The following is a 17252-nucleotide window of genomic DNA, read 5'->3' on the forward strand; positions in this document are numbered from 1 at the left end:
TAGGTTGTACAAGAATCTTAGTGTAAGATACTCTGAGCCTGCTTCCAGTGATTGAGTTCATGTCTAACTTCCTCCTACTTCAGATAAGTATGGACCACAAAGGATAAACCTACTCCCTGGACTCTATCTGTTCCATCCCAAAGAGCTGCATTTTTCCAAGAGCCTGCTCTAATCCTGGACAGATGTTTATACCTTGAGAGAGCTTGATTTCTTTTCCTGTTTTGGGTCAAAGCAAAATGAGACAGCATTTAGTGACTGAATTAGAAACTAACTGAATGATCCTTGCTAATGAGAAGCCAGCAAGATTTGGAAAACCCTAAAGTTATTGTTTTTCATGGTTCCAGCAGGCATCCTGGGATTTTTTTGCAGCACAATGTCAAACACGCTTCGCATCTTTCATTATACCCCCGAAGCAGTACCTAATCTTGGACTCCTCCGGGCTCCCACCACTTTCCTCCAAATCCATCTTATCACTGTGTGCCCCGCATCAGCATTATTTATGGCTTCCTTTATCGCTTTCTCCTTGACCAGAAGTTACTTGAGGGCAAATTTCCTGATTTCCTGCCTGTTCACCGTTGTAACCCCCACAGTGTCTCGCAGACAGGAGCGGCATTAATCGCACATTACAACTAGAAAGCCCTTTCCGCTTTACAAAAAGCTCCTGGACATGCCCTGTTCGGTGCTCCGAAGCCAGGTTGATAGAGATGATTATCCCCGCCTTCACAACTAAGAACTGGGGTCTCAGGAGATGATGTGACTTGATCACATTCAGGCAGCTAGCGAATTAGAGACACATCTCAAATAAGGATTTTCTGCCTCGCGTCCAGGCCTTGCTGATAATTTTTTTAAGTATACGAATGCATGAATGAATTAATGACCTCAGGAACCGAGGAAGTCCTATAAAACGAGATGATGTCAGGAGCCTAGAGAGGCTAAAAGGTGGAGGAAAACATGCTCCATTCCCCCAGATTCTGGGTGTGCACGGGGTCCCCCAGTCTCCCGGGGCAGGGCAAGGGCACCGCTGCCTCTCCTCTGTGGCCCCGCAGGTTTGTGATCCCATTTCCCTCCCGCAGATCTTGACGGTGTCTGGACCACCTGAAGGAGGGACTCGAGTGACCATCCATGGCGTGAACCTGGGCCTGGACTTCTCTGAGATCGCCCACCACGTGCAGGTGGCTGGGGTGCCCTGCACCCCCTTGCCGGGGGATTACATCATCGCTGAGCAGTGAGTCCAGCGCGCTCTGGCCCGCCCTTTTCCCAGGCAGCTTCAGGGTGGGGACTCTTCCTTGCCCTTCTCTGGGACTTCTCCAGGATTCCCTCTCCTCCCGTGGACCCTGCCCCCAGAAGCCTGCCCAGGGCCCTCTTCTACCCCACCTCCTCTCCCGAAGGCTCATATCCTATGCGATTCTCTGTCCCCTGGTTCCTATGGCACCAGAGCTCCCGGCTCAGCGCTGCCCCGCATCCCGTCTTCGCCTGGCCAGTGGTGACTGAGCCATGTTCCCAACCAGCCCAGGCTCCTCCTGGGTCTCCCCGGCCCCTCCCCTGCCCGCCCCCATTGGAATGCAGCCCTCGCGGTGGGCTGCAGGCAACAATTTGTTTGGCTCATGGGGCTCTGACAGCAGCTTAATCCGAGCAGGGCCTCCGCCGGAGCAAATTCATTTATTTCACTAAGGGAAATGTCAGCTGGAAATTAGAAAATAGGCGTGTAGCAGCGGACAGGCGAACGGGGCTCCAGGAGTGACATATGTTCCAATTTGGGGCGTTCATTTGGCAGTGGCGACCACTGTGGAGTCAGTGGGCAGGAGGTGGTCACAAAGCTGGGGGCGGGAGTGTGGCAGGAGGGATGCTTCCCCCCAAGAGCCAGTGAGGGGGAGCAGCCAGATCATTCTGCATGATTTGTCAGGTAAAGTGGGGTCAGGTCACCCTGGTTCCATTGAGAACACAGCTGGGCCATGGGTGCTAGGAGTACTCGGAGAGCAGGGCTTGTGGGCGGGGCTTCTCTCCCTTAGCTCCACCCCCGGGGCCCCAGGCCCCTCCCCCTGACGTCCCCAGAGCCAGCCTCCTGTAACAACCGGAAAAATGACATCACTTTATCTCTGTCAGTACTTGTACTTTCTCATCCATTATTTCACTTTAATTGGGAAGGACTCTGAGAGATACATGTTGCTATCGCCCTTTCCAAAGCAGGAGAAAGCCAAAGGCGTGGAGAAGTGAAAGGACTTCCGCAGTTCATTCCGGGCTCAAGTAGCCTAGGCAGAGCTGGAACTTCTCCTCCAGGGCTCTCCATCTCGTAAGAGCGATGGGGCAAGGCTCCTGGACAAGAGTGCTCGGAAGATCCCATGATCCATCAGCGATCCATCAGCGATCCATCATCCATCCATCTCTGGGGCCAGGGCTCACGATTCTGACATGGCCCAGAGCAGGGTCAGTCAGAGGGATGAATCCCCAGACTCTGAGGACCACATGGAGTCTGCTCGCCCCTGCAGTGGGGACAAGAAGGAGCCATTCTGATCCTTTAGACCGGATCCTCCCCTGACAACCTTATCCCTGCAAGGACTGAATCTTGGAGGAAAGACTGGCTGGGTCTCCAGGAAAGAGATGAGGGACAGGGGAAGGGAGTTGACAGAAGTTGTGCTTCACAGCCAGAAGAGGAGGTGAAAGCCTCTGGGGTGGGAAGCAGGACAGCCTGCAGAGTTCTTCCCGGTCAGTGTCCTGCCAGGCTGGGCTAGACACTCGGTCCCCCTCCCCGAATCCACCTTGGCCTCAAGGACCTGCCTTGAGCCTCTAGACACGGGCCAAGTTTCCAGCTTGGTGAGAAGCCACGGAACTCCAAAGGAAAGGGTCTGGGGGGCAACAGGTAGGGCTTTGAGCTGAGAAGTACAGGCTCCTGAGCAGGTGGACATGGAGAGCTCATGAGATTTAGAGTTCAAAGGTGGTCTAAGTCCTGGCTGCTCTACTCACCAACCCTGAGACCTTAGCAAATGTCCGCTCTCTCTCACCTTCATCAGCCTGATGGAAATCATGATTCCTATTGCACGGGCTTTGGGGGACGTTCAGTAAGATGGAGAAAGGGAGACCACGGTGTGCCGTAGGAATGTGAGGAAATAGTCTATCTCTGAAATCAAAGGCACCACCCTCACCCAGGGCCACGGGGGAGAAAGTGCCAAGAGACACGAGAAGGAGGATGTGAGGGGAGCCCAGGGAGGCCACTGGTCACCAGGGGTCCCAGCCGAGACTGGTGGCCAGGCACCCTGGAGAATCTGCATCACGTTCTTCAGGGGCGCGGGGCAGGCAGGAGGGAGCAAGCACTCTCCGCACCTCAGCTGGTGCAGCCCTGCTTCCCAGCCGCACCAGGCTCATTACCACTCTTGAGGCTTCGGACTTTGTGAACATCATTAAAGCCTCGTCCCAGGCAGTGAGCCGCAGGAGTAATCGTTAGTCTGGGAGAGATGAATTTGGCTAAAGGGGCCAGTGCAGTGCCCCGGGTGCGGGCAGGATTAGTGGGCCCAGTAAGGACTCACCATATGCTTGTGCCACGCCATCCATCACTCAGCAATTAGGTTAATGTTGGTTAAAGGGCCCCACTTAGTCCTGCAATCAGCACCCCACCGGTCTGTGGAGGGTGAGCTGATTCCATCACAGGACATTTTCTGGGTGATAAGATGCAAGTGGAGGCTGAAGCTCAGCCGCTTCGGGGGACAGGGACTCTGTGAGAGGGACTCAGCCCGGGTCCTCAGATCTCCGTCTCCCCCCGACCTCCTCGCTGCACCTGTGAACCCGTCATGTTAGGTGCATGTGCCCCCACCCCAGGAGTGCACACTCAGAGGGAGAAAGGCACCGTCGCTGCCAGGCTGTGGGGGGTGGTATGGTAGGGCGGGGAGGGCACTGGACTGGGGGCCAGGAGCTCAGCTATTGGTGAGCTGGGTGACTTTGGGCAAATGACTTTGCTCCCAGATTCTCAAGCATCTCATCTGGAGAGTGGAGAAATAGATGATCTCTACAATTGCATCTATGGTCCTTAGGATGTCAGAGCAGTAAGCTCTATGCCCCATGCAACTGCAGTTCCTACCATTAGAGAGCCTGTGGGTGTCACGAATGTGTCTCCAGAAGCTCCCTCTCAACCAGGAGGGAGTTGAACGTCCAAATGTTGAAGCTGGATGGTTATTAGTCAAGCTCCTCATTTTGCAAGGAAAAAATTTAGGCATCTCCAGCTATCATCTCCTTACGATGTATAAGGAAGGCTCGAGCCACCAGAGACACCAGGAGGAGGCCGAGAAGGCAGGAGGCCCCCAGAAACCAAACCACAGGAACCTCACCGACTTGTAAGGCTTGAAGGAGGCCGTGGTGCACGCACTGCAGCCTGGGGTCGTCCGCACCCAGGAAGGTAGGGGGATGGGTAGTCAGCTCTCAGAGTCTTAGGAACACAGCTGGCACTTCCCCACCCTCGCCCCCGCATCTCCCCACACCCCCAGCAACCTCAAGTGCACCCCCGCATTGCTGCCGTGTCTACCACACCCCCTCCCCAAAACACATGGAAGGCATTCCATTGATTCTAGAAGCAATAGAACAGAACGGTCAAAGGCACAAGCTTTGGAGCCAGGCTGACCTGAATTTGAATCACAGTCTGCCACTGTGTTGGTGGATGAGTCACTTAGCCTCTCTGAGCCTTAGTGTCATTGGCCAGAAAACGGAAATGATAAGACCCACCCTTAGGTTAGGAGAACCTGAGATGCCACGGGATCCTGTCTTGTAGCGCCTGCCCCATACAGTGCCTGCCCCGATCACGGCTCAGTAAATCATCGCTCTTAGTATTATTAAGGTACCGAATATGCCTTGGCCTGGCCCTCACTCCTCCATATAAGCCTTTCTACTCCCTGCAGCTGCCCTTGCTTCTTCCTTTACCTTCTTCTCTCCCTGAGCTCCAAGAACAAATGCCTACAACAGATGCACTCAAGGATGCCTCTCCATCTTTCGGCACAAGCACCGCATCCCAGGAAGAAAAGGAAGGAGGGTTAGAAGCCACTGGGGTTCTTCCACGTGCTGATTCCTTAGGATTCTCACCCAGTTCTTCCCTACCAACCCAGACCCTTTTCTACGGCCCACAGCCGCCCACCACAGGATGAAGTTAAACCTCGGGGAGAGGAGGTGGGGAGAGGTGTCAGGTTCAGTGCCGAAGAAGGGAGCACACAGACCGTGGAGTTGCGGCCAAACCCCTGTTCCCCTGCATCATGCCCTCCCAGGTGGGGCATTCAGAGCCAACAACAGACACTCAGCCTTGGACGCTTGGGCAGTGCTCATCTCCCATCCATCCCTCTTGTCCCAGGTCCTTGATATGGAAAGCTTATCTTTTGGGACACGAGCCCTGAGTAAGAAAATGTTCTAGAAAAGGCGGTGCACCAAAAGGCTCCAGGCCATCGTTAACTCCCTACAGAAACAGCTGAACAGGCCCTTCCCAGCCTTGTCCTCTCCTAGATGGACCGCTGGGCCCAAGGAAAAAAAAATATGCCCCCGACTTTCACATGTTCTCCTATTTCCTCTCTCCAGGACGTCAAGCCTGCCATGATTTCCTCCTTTCTTCTGGAGGATGACTCTAGCACAGAGTGGGGGGAGTGTGGGTAGTGAGGGGCAAGAGGGCCCCGATTAGAAGAGAGGGAAAGAGATTTATCTGCTCCCCCCTCTTATTTGTCCTCCTCTTCCTGTGCAGTAGATGACAGTCTCCTCTGAAGCCCCTTGGGACCACAGGGCTCCGTTTGTAGGCTGGCAGGGACCCCACACAGGGACAGGTGCTAGGGCCCGGGAAACAGGATGAGAGATCTGTTACTCCAAGCAGGTAGCAGCATGAAAATAACCACGCGCAGTACCTTAAATTAAGCTTCTCATATGCTCTGCTAATGAGGTTTAAGAGGACAGTTACGTGTAAGATACTAATTGATCATCACTATCGTCTTTACTCTGGGTTTGCAATTAATTTATTTATTCACAGAGAAAGGGAAGGGAGAGTATCCTTCCATGTGCATTCAGTACTTTCTTGTTGAGTCTAATATGCTAAACGTAATAAGACAGTTATTGCATGTTAAGTCAATATTCACCAGGAGTTAAAGTACTTATTTGGGATTAACTGTTATGAAGGAGGTGGAGACCTGCGTGGCATGCCGTGTGTGCGAGTATGCGGTGTATTTGTTTAATGCAAGTTTTATTACTTCGAAATGAAATCTGTTTAGTTACCTTCCTAGAGAAGCTGGGGAGATAAGCAGCGCCTGGTTAAACACCGACCTCCCCCACGGTGCCAGGGTAATGCTTGGGATTAGTGTACCGGGCTCTGTCCTCCTGACTTCCCACTAAGCAGACTTGCCAGGGGCACTGAACTGCTCTGAACTCTCACATGGTGTTGGGAGGAAAAGCAGAGTCCTTTCTTCTGTCCCTAGCTTCCTTTTTTGCCGAGCCTGGTGGGGCCCTTTCCCACCCGCCCCGTGCCTTCTAATTCCAGGCAAGAAGAATCCCCAAGAACCTGATTTCTTCAGTCTCTCCCATATCTTCCAGCTGCCCACCCTTTCTAGAAGGCTGCTGTGGCCAAGGCAACCAGTGTCTAAATGTGCTTGTTGTAACTGATCTCAGGCACCAGGGAAGTCATCACGGGGGGGTATTGATCTGCACTGCATGAGAGAGAACACTGCATCCCCTCTTCCCTCCAGCTACCCAGCCTCTTAATGTGAGACGTGACTTCCAACCCCATGGCTGGTTCACTGCCTCGCCCACCAGCATAGTGCACTCAGACCTTGATTAAGTGGGAGTCCAGTGTCAACTGCTGTCCTAATGAACTCACCCGCCACCCACCCCCTCGCCTACTGCCACAGGACTCCACTCCTCCCTTTGGCTGGGAGCTCCTGTTTGGGGCGCTCACTATCTCACCAGATTATCTAGTCCCTTTTTAAAACTCACTGTCGGAAACAAACCACAATTAAATCAGCTTGGCAAATAGGCCCTCCCTCCCTCCTTTTGGGAGAGTTCCAATTTTGGCTTATCACACAGGAAAGAATGCTAACTAAATGACTGCCCCTAGGTCTCTCTGTTGGGCATTGGGTTTTGTTCGACAAAGACTGGGTAGCTACCCAGCGCTAGGTCCTGCACTCGGCACTGGGAAGACGGGTTTATTCAGAGAATTAGGCAACATAGCGTCTGGAGGCACACCAGGCTTTGGAGGTGATCTCATTCAGCCTCTCACTGTACAGATGAGAGGCTGAAGCCCAGAGAGGGAAAGCACTTTACCCAGGGTCACACAGCGAGATGGGTGAGCAAGCTGAGTCTTGGTATAGCACTAGTGCAAGGGTGTGAGGAGTCATCCAATGGGCTGGGGGTGAGCAGTGCGGGCAGGGATGACGGCTCTGGCGAGGCCTCTCACGGGAAGCTTTGCTTTCTCCTCAGGATCGTCTGTGAGATGGGCCATGCCCTCGTGGGAACCACCTCCGGGCCCGTGCGCTTGTGCATTGGCGAGTGTAAGCCAGAGTTCATGACCAAGTCCCATCAACAGTACACCTTTGTGGTGAGTGTTGGGTCCTGCACAGGGCTATGAGCTCCCAGCAGGGGCACACTTCTGTTCCAAACTCCCGGGAAGTCCCACACCCCCCTCCCAAGCCAGGGGTGGGACTGATGTGTGACTAACAATGCTGTTAGAGTCCCAGAGAGCCACAGATCAGAGTGCTAAATAAGGCAAAATCAGGCCTTTCTTAGAAAGTGGATCCTACCCATAGGGTGGGGAGGGGCTGCCCCTTGTCCCGCCAATGTGACTTCTTAGTCTCATCCAGCCTAATGAGGACACATCGCCTGAGGGACCTAATTAAAAAGGTCTGTATTTATCCACATGCTTTGTTTTCTGCCAAGGATATTGTACGTGGGAGTTTAGAGAAGTCACTTCAAATCCCACGGGGACGTGTGTATGTAGCAGGGCCACGGGAGCGGGGTGCACGCGTGAGTTGCTCTGTGTGTGGTGGGGTGGTTACGCACACACGTGCGCATTCTCACCATTCTCACGCCTGAAAATATCTCTTCACACTCAGGCAGCAGGTAGTAGATTCACAAAGCCTTTCTTTAAGGCCGGCATGATCTTCCTACTGAATCAATAGCGTTCTGGGGATCTTCCCGCCGAATCAGTAACATGCCTCGGGGGCCCCGGGGGCCCTCCTCTGACACGCACCTATGTCACCACACTGAGTTGTTCATTAAAATGTGTTAACACCAGCCAATGGGGTCAAACCAGCCTTGCTAAGAGTTTTGAAAAATCATTAGACCACAAAATTTTATTCTCTCTAAAGCATTTCACTCCTTGCTCTCGGTTTTCCAGGCTCTGCCTTCTTATCTTGGCATCTCTGCCCTTTTTATCCTACTGGTCTTTTTCTCAGATTGGAGAGTACTGCAGCCTACCGCGTCTCCTACGCAGGACAGGGTCTCAGGTGGAGACAGAACTGTAGGATGCCTGAGCTGGGAGGGGCTTTAGAGATCACGGAGCCCACCCTCCTCTCGACATGGGAGCAAACAAAAGCCCAGAATGATCCAGAAACTTGCTTCAGGGCCCATGAACAGTGAATGGCTAATGAGGACCCAGATTCGTGCAGGTGTAGTTGCTCAGCTAAACGTGCTTTCCACTCCACTCCCCTGTCCTCTAAGCAGGAGCAGTTCCTTTCTGATTTGGGTCAGCTGCCTGATGCACTATAGACCAGATGACATTTCTTTCAAGCTTCAGATTTAATTTTACAGCTTAGTGAGTTTCCTAGAAAGTCCTGGTCACTGACTTCATCATCCTCCTGATGAAGGTTGGGGAAGCCATGTCAAGCATTCACTGACAGCTCTGTGCACCAGGCCCCCTGCGGTGCCCCTCATGTGGGCCATTCAGAGGGGACACGACACGTGCGTGGGCCATTAATGGAAGACTTTAGCCCCTTGGTGGCCCAATCTAGACAAGGATGCTTTATTCAGCCTTATCGATTTTATGCCAAAAAAATCAGTACAGGCTCTAGATAGAGAAGCATTTTCAAATTGCTCTCAATTTGTAAACTAATTGATAGATTAGTCAGTGTTACCTCTGCCTTCCCATCAATGTTAGGAGCATGAGATTCCCCAGGGAGTTAATTAATTCTAAAACGTGGTCCTTCTGCCTTCCCTGGACATGCCAGAGCCTCTTCTTAGAAACAGTCTCAGCTCCAGGAGAAGAGATTAGAAAGGGCAGGAAAAGTACCTATACCCTGAGTGTAGACGCAGTCCCTCCTTTGGTCCTTATGTCGAGCCTGGGTCTGTCACTTTGGGCAAAACCTGAGCTGTGACTGTTTCTCTGCTTCTTTCCAAAGAACCCTTCCGTGCTGTCACTCAACCCCATCCGAGGGCCAGAATCGGGAGGCACCATGGTGACCATCACGGGCCATTACCTCGGGGCTGGGAGCAGCGTGGCTGTATACCTGGGCAACCAGACCTGCGAGTTCTATGGGTAAGATGGGCTCACAGGAGCCCTAGAAGGCTGGACACGTGCGGCGTGCACACACCTGCTCCTGGGCATGTTCACACAGGTGCCCGCCCCATTGCTTCCATGGTGTGGACGTCCTGGGTCCAAACGCCATTCCTATCCTGTGCAAAATATATACTACTACTCAGTTTATAGCAATATATACCACTAGTGAACCTAACAAGGGGCTGGATACTTCTAAAAATAATTAGGATGAGGGCCCTGAGAACTGCTGGTGAGGAAAGTCCCAGAAACTCTGGTCATCATTGGGACCGAGCACTGACAAGGTCCCCACTATGGGGACTTGAGAGACATGGAGGCTGGGTGGCCTCAGTCCTCAGCAAGCACACACACTCATCCTTGGGGCATCTCTTGTGCATAAAAACCCGAACACCTGCTATTTGCCAGATACACCAGTGAAGCCCTGGGGATACACAGACTCCTGAGAGCATCCTGACAGAACCCATGGGTGAAAACCCAACATGCTCAGGATTATCCAATTATCTCCTCCTCAGATTAGAAACTCCCTAAGGGCAAGGAAGGAACTGTGTGTTCCTTTCTCTGTGTAGTAGGTGCTCAGTGAATATTTATTAAATGACTGACCAGACTCTTAAACCCTGGCTAACTAGTCTATTCTAGAAAAATCCAGAAAAGAAAAGATCCCCCAGAGCCCATGAAGCCCTGCCCCTGCCCCACATTCTCTAATCCCCCTCTCTAATTCGTTCCCTCCATATTCCAACCAGAGGTGGCTCTCCAGTAAAAAGAGGGACCGATACACACCAATAAGGGATCTGTTCCACTGTGTAGAGTAGGAAAGAAGAGAGCACTTCTGGGCCATCCACACCCTCAGACCGAGGAAAATCCCCTCCCAAGCCAGAGAGCTCTCCTCCTTGCCCAGGCCTTTCTTCACCACCCTCCTGCTGTCTCCCCGTCAGGAGGTCAATGAATGAGATTGTGTGCGTCTCACCCCCGTCATCCAACGGACTGGGCCCAGTCCCAGTTTCCGTGAGTGTCGACCGAGCCCGCGTGGATAACAACCTGCAGTTCGAGTACATAGACGACCCCCGGGTGCAGCGCATTGAGCCAGAGTGGAGCATTGCCAGGTGAGGCAGAGGTGGGAGGGAGGCGCCCGGCTGCCACCTGACCTAACCCCTTGGGCCAGGTGGGACTTGTGAGGGGACCCAGGGTGGCAGGGGTTCGCAGTTTGAGGGGGCTTTTAACCTGACCCAGCTTTTGCTTGTTCCCAGCGGCCACACACCCCTGACCATCACAGGCTTCAACCTGGATGTCATTCAGGAGCCAAGGGTCCGAGTCAAGTTTAATGGCAAGGAATCTGTCAATGTGAGTACCCCCTAGTCTGCCTGGCCCTCCGTAACCACAGTCATGTGTCTGCGTTTGTGATGTGCTGAGGTCCGTGTTAGCCCAGGAGCATCCACCTACTGGAAAAGAAATTAGTTCAAGACCCCGAGCCCAGAATCAGGGCCCCAGACACCTGAACCTTACAGTGACTCTTAGAACTACTGTATAATCGTTTCTCGTCAGAAGGCAATACGACGAGTCTATAAATGTACTGGCTTCTGAGCTTGCGAGACCAGCGCAGACAGGCTCCGGTTTCATATGCCGTGTTCACTTTGAGGTCCGATAAGAAGCAGTGTGAAAGGGTGAAGGAATTCTGCCTCCAGATTCAGACCCTTCTGAATTGGAAGCGGGACGCTACCATTTATTAGTTGTACAACTGTGATCCAGTCATTTAACCTCTGTGATCCTCTATTCTCTGCCTGTAAATGCTAATGATAAGACTTTCCTTGCAGATCTGTAACACGCAGATCTGTAACACGCAGATCTGTAACACGCAGCCCTTGGCGGGCACCGGGTGGGCAGCCGGCAAACCTTAGTCACTGCACGCAGCTCCTTCCATCCCGGTGGCTAAGATGGTCGGTCCAACATTTGACTTTACTCCCCTATGCGGAGCCGTGTCATTTAATTTTTTTTCGCTATGGATTTTTGTGATTTTTTAAAGAAGTTCTAGATCGTAAAAGCAGAATGTCTGAGATGGCATTATAAATTTTTTTTAGTTTGTTCGAGTGGCTCCATCTCAGTCTTGTTAGCCAATATTTTCTGAAACACGATTGTATTCATAATTATAGTCCAGGAGATGCTATTATGGCCATTATTTGTTGTATAATTGCTATTATTACTGCTCTGACCTCAGGGGATTGAGTAGGTTGTGATGGAGATGGGAAAGATGGTACTGTATCTATCCTCTTATCCCTGACAGGCTTTCCAGCATGCTAGAAGCTTCCTTAGGAAATGCAGAAAGGCACAAAATGCACAGTGTTTGAAGGCTAGATCTGAAAAGGTTACAGGGATCCTCTGGTCCACCCACCCCCTCTTCATTGTCTAGCTGGGGAAATGAAGACCAGAAAGGAATAATGGCTTGCCCCCCCAACCACGAAGGTAGCTGGTAGCAGGGCCAACTGGATCCCCAAAACCTGGACTCTTCATGACTAGACCAGGTGAGGTGCTGCTGATCTGGTGATGACATTCCTTCGTGACAGACACGTGGGGTTACCTGTATCACACCTTTAGTAGCAACCATGGTCACAGCTTTGTGGGTGAGGAGAGCACGTCTCCTTATCCCAGATGGAGAGTCTAATCCATGAGTAAAAGAGCCTATGTCTCCACTCCACTTCCAGACCGAGGCCAGTAGCTCCCAGTAGCTCCCAGACCACCTTGTCAAACTCCAGGGCCCAAGTGGAAGGAAGGAAGGTGAGGGGTGGCCATGGGAACAGTGCGCTCGCACTCAGGAAGGATAAAACCCCTACACAAATTAGGTACGTGTTTTAAAACATACGTTTTATTATGACTCAGGTGTGACAGGGCCAACAGAATAGGAGACAACTGCCATCGGAAAGACAGTTTGTTATATTCATAGAGCCGCAGGGGAGGGGGCCTGCCACACCACGGGGGGCCAAGTGGGAAGCGCCAGGGAGGGTTGTAGAAGCAGAGGGAGAAAAAGGCACTGTGGCAGGAAGTTCTGCAGGAAGGAACTGACAAGGCAAGGTAAGCAGGTTTAGGATTGCCCGGTCTGAATCATGTTCGAGGGCTCTGGGGCGCAGGGGCTGTCCCTAGCTGTCCGGTACTTGGCTGGTGTGATTAGACACGGTGGATGTTTGCGTGTAAGAGGAGGTGGTGGGGGCTGTGGGCTCTGCACGGATCGGTTTGCATTAGAACAGCATGCTCTGGCAGGCAGGCAAGCTGTTTGCTGTCTCTAGGCACTGGCTGGCCCCGGGAGGGGAGGTCCTCCAGGTCAGTAAGGCCCCAGATGTCACAGCATCAGAAACACAGAAAGTAAAAGACATGGTTAACGTGGTACAGAGTAAGTATGTGACTGACGAGGTTGACCTCCAAAGCCTGCAGCCTTCGTCCCCAGGAGGCCATGGGAAGAGAACACTGGTCTGGGAAGGCTTTCCTTGTACCTGACCTCCATCTGGAAAGACTAAAGTCCTGAGTGTCCCCTCCCCTCACCAGGGTACGCTTGCAGCCCCCGGGCAGGAATCTCCCAAGCATTTCCCCCAGCCCCCCCACCCCCATGCCCTCCGTATTTCAAGGAGCTGCGGAGTCATCCCTCCCTGTGGAGAGCTGGGGGTCTCGGTCTCAGCCGTGACCTGCCCGGGGTCTGCAGGCCGGCGTGCCTGGAGGAGAGGCCTGGTGTGCGGGTTTCATCAAGCCTGGCTCCGCACCTGGAAAGCTCATAATCGCTGCCCCGTGCCTTCTCTGTCAGGAGTGGTGGGGGAGCAGGGCTCTGCCCCGCGGGGGCCCTGCCTGGGCCCCAGGTCATCCTCAGCGCCCTGGGGCTCCCTCTTGCCTCTGGGGTTTGAAGCAGCCCCAGGGAGAAGTGAGAAGGGCCAAAGCGAAGGCCACAAAACCCCAAGGAATGTTTGGCAAACAAAGTGCCGATGCAGCACCGACTGGGCGGGAGGCAAACAGAGGCTGCTTGTTCGGGGATGATTTGCTTATTCAGAGAGGAGTCCAGTCCGGGGCGCCAGAATGAGCACGGACGGAGATGGGGGAGCGGAGGGAAGAGGCGCTGCCCCGCAGAGCCCAGGGTCCGAGACTCCCTGACTGCTCCCCCCACACCCCCACTGTGTTCCTCGTGCCCGAGCGTAGGCAGCGGGACCACGAAGGGGCCGGCCAGTCTCATGCGGGACCGCTGCGGTTTGCGCGGGAAGGGCGGGAATGGGCCCTGTCCTCCAACAGGGCGTGAGGCCCTCAGTGAGCGGTTCTGATGAAACTCTTCAACTCCTCCTGGAACGTGGGGGTTAATCCTTGGACTCGGAGCTCTGACATCATCTCTGTGCAACTGTCAGCTTTTCTGCAATTTCACACACAGTCTTGTTTTCAGAACATGAAGCCCATGTGTGTGTGTCTGTTGGCTGGACTCACACATGTGTGGACCTGCCAGGACAGCGTGTACTTGTGCGGCCGAGGTCTCCCAGATGCCCACAGGCCGGGACACCCAAAGCCTGAACCAGGGCGCGCGGAGCGCAAGCCAGGAGGAGGGGGTGGGAGGCCAGGTTTGTCGGCAAGCCCCCCGGGGGTCCTGTGGTGGCTCCTTGGGGCTGGCCGCTGCCTTGGCAGCCCTGGAACGAAACCGCCAGAGGAGGGGGCTGCACAGAGGGACATCAGGGTCTACCCAGAAAGAAAGGACATTATGAACTCAGTGTCAGTACTTGGGCTGTTCCCTTGTGCCAAGTGAGGCAGCAGAAGAGAGAGATCCCAAATAGAACGTTCAAAGAGTTGAAAGGTTCTTTTTATTCATCAATGTATTCAATAAACATTAACTGAACACCTACTGGGTCCTGGTGGAGGGCTCATCTCATGGTACTTCCTGCTCCCCAACACACACACACACACACACACACACACACACAGCCCTTACACTGCCCCTGTCCTGCTGTGTCCTCAGACATCCCATGCTCCCTCATCCCCTGCCTGGGACCTGTCCCCACACCCCACCCCACCCCTTGTCTAGGTGAGTCCCACTCGTTTTTCAGATTACATTACACTCATTTCTTCCAAGGGACAGCGTCCCTGAGTCATCCTCAGGCCACAGCCATGCACACTCACACACAGATCCTCCCACCCTACCTGGTCCTTGCCCACCCGAGCGTTTCTCACACCCATTCATGCATTTACCAGGGAGGCCTCCAGCCCCTTCTGCATGCCAGGCCCCCCGCCAGGACTGTGTTATAAAGCATGTTCGGTCCTGTGTCTCCCCCTGCAGACGATGATGATGTCACTAGTGGGCCCCGGCTCCTAGCACAGTGCCTGGCACAGACTAGGCACTTGAACAATGTTGGCAAATGAATGAATGAATGAATGAATGAATGACGTTAAAATGCATGCCCCCCTCAGAAATTTCACAGCCCTTTTTCTCAAGGGGCTCACCATCTAATGAAGACCACCAAAGCAGACAGCGTGGGAGGCAGTAGCATGATACCCCCCACCCTCGCTCAGTCTGCATTTCAGTGCCACACTCTGGGCCTCCTAGGTGTGCAAAGTCGTGAACACCACCACCCTGACCTGCCTGGCACCCTCTCTGACCACGGACTACCGGCCCGGCCTGGATGCCGTGGAGCGGCCAGATGAGTTCGGCTTCGTCTTTAACAACGTCCAGTCCCTGCTCATTTACAACGACACTAAGTTCATCTACTACCCCAACCCAACCTTTGAACTGCTCAGCCCTACTGGAGTCCTGGATCAAAAGCCAGGATCCCCAATCATTCTGAAGGTAGGATGTGCAGAGTGAGTGTAGCCTGCCACGCACGGTGATGGCAACAGGCCCCCACACCCCCGGCCCTTCCCTTCACCTTTGTGTGCATGCGGACTCGCAGAGCTACTAGCTCCCTGCCAAGGGAGCTTGTTTATAGATATGGACTCACCCAGCCATAGATCTCGCACTTGGGATCTCGAGAAACCCTTTACGGTATTTCTGTTTGTTCTTGTGAGCTTTGGGACCCTAGGGTTCTGCAGCGCATCGGAAGTAAACATTTCCTTTTATTGTCCACTTCCCTGGCCACCATAACCTGCACACACATTCCAAGAGGTCACGGTTCCCTGGTACGATCCGTCCACCTGTTTTGTTTCTTTTGTTTATATCCCACCTGCCCTCCTCCAGATTTTCACTTGTTCACCGTGTGGTCTCCCCTTCCTGTCTTCTTCCCCATCTCTTCCTGCCTTTCTTTCTCTCCTCCCCACTTTTTCGCTTTGGCTCTCTAAATTGTGGCTGTTCGAAGTTTTCTCCAAAAACTTCCCGGGAAGCCATCTATTGGCTTTTGCTTGGCTGCCCTTCTCCCACCTCTTTAATCTCTTTGGTAATAGGCAATTAACTTTTGCACGCATGTGTCAATTATTTCTATTAAGATTACTGTTATCTACAGGGCAAAAACCTCTGCCCTCCCGCTTCTGGAGGTGCCAAACTCAACTACACGGTGCTGATCGGAGAGACCCCATGTGCTGTCACCGTGTCCGAGACACAGCTCCTCTGCGAGCCTCCCAACCTCACGGGGCAGCACAAAGTCATGGTGAGTGAACCCCCTTCCTTTCCTGACTTCCTCCTCTCCTCGCCGTGCATGCGTGATCTGTCATAAAGTAAGGCTCCTTCATAGCTCCTCGTCACCGTGTTCTGCACTGAAATGGGTAGAAGTGGAGAACACGAGAAAAGGCAGGCAGATAAGCAGGAAGTTGTTCCATATCCAAGTCTGTATTGTGTGGTTGTGGTCTTTCATGTGCTTTCTGAAACCTAAGGATGCGATGGCATGCCAGCTCTCTACAGCAGCTGTGTGTGTGCAATGCACAGGTTCACGTGGGCGGGATAGTGTTCTCTCCCGGCTCGGTGAGTGTCGTCTCAGACAGCTTGCTGACCCTGCCAGCCATCGTCAGCATCGCGGCGGGCGGCAGCCTCCTCCTCATCATCGTCATCATCGTCCTCATTGCCTACAAGCGGAAGTCTCGAGAAAACGACCTCACTCTCAAGAGGCTCCAGATGCAGATGGACAACCTGGAGTCCCGCGTGGCCCTGGAGTGTAAGGAAGGTAAGTGGAAGCCCCTGCTTGCTTCCTGGCCCCATCTTTCTTCACCAGCCTTATTACTGCCTCCCTCCAGACAACTCATCTCTATTGCCATCCCTCCCACCCTAAGCCTCTGTTTGCCCAGAAACTCCCTTTGCCTTTAGAGCCAGAGAAGTCCTATTAAGAATGCCCCTGGGGGTGGGGGTGGCGAGGCACCTGGGTGGCGCAGTCGGTTAAGTGTCCCACTCTTGATTTCAGGTCCGGTCATGATCTCAGGGTTGTGGGATCGAGCCCCACATCGGGCTCTGCGCTGGGTGTGGAGCCTGCTTAAGATTCTCTCTCTCTCCCTCCACCCCTCTCTCTCTCTAAAAACATAAATAAATAAATAAAAAGAGAATGCCCAGGGTGAGGCCCCAGGCCTGCTCATCTTGTTCGGGTCCTTCCTGTGCCCTGACTCACCCCCAAGCTGGCCCCCTCTCTCTCCCTTTCAGGGCCTCTGTTTCCCCACAGAGCCAGGCTTGGCTCTCTCAGACCCTATAGAGCCCCCCAAACGGGAGTCCGGCTCCCGTGTCCTGCGTAGCTGCCCTGGGAGCATGTGGAAGCAGCAGGAACAGCGGCAGGAAGGGCAGGCAGGGATCCCCCACCTGCCTGTGGCCTCAGCCTCCCCCAGGGCTAGTTTCCCACCAGCG

General features: G+C 53.5%; 1 protein-coding gene across 2 annotated transcripts in view; it reads left to right on the top strand.

Annotated features, from left to right (window-relative positions):
* Window positions 1-17252, top strand: part of PLXNA2 (plexin A2) — a 204589-nt gene that overhangs the window by 169135 nt on the left and 18202 nt on the right. For both annotated transcript variants that reach the window (XM_078078188.1, XM_036094629.2), the window contains exons 13-20: window positions 1074-1225; window positions 7423-7540; window positions 9339-9475; window positions 10426-10593; window positions 10738-10831; window positions 15045-15284; window positions 15934-16077; window positions 16353-16587. In XM_078078188.1, the coding sequence (XP_077934314.1) occupies window positions 1074-1225; window positions 7423-7540; window positions 9339-9475; window positions 10426-10593; window positions 10738-10831; window positions 15045-15284; window positions 15934-16077; window positions 16353-16587 (1288 nt within the window). The remainder of the gene's footprint in view (window positions 1-1073; window positions 1226-7422; window positions 7541-9338; window positions 9476-10425; window positions 10594-10737; window positions 10832-15044; window positions 15285-15933; window positions 16078-16352; window positions 16588-17252) is intronic.

This window comes from Halichoerus grypus, chromosome 7 (genome assembly GCF_964656455.1).
Source record: "Halichoerus grypus chromosome 7, mHalGry1.hap1.1, whole genome shotgun sequence".
In the NCBI taxonomy this organism is placed as follows: domain Eukaryota; kingdom Metazoa; phylum Chordata; class Mammalia; order Carnivora; family Phocidae; genus Halichoerus; species Halichoerus grypus.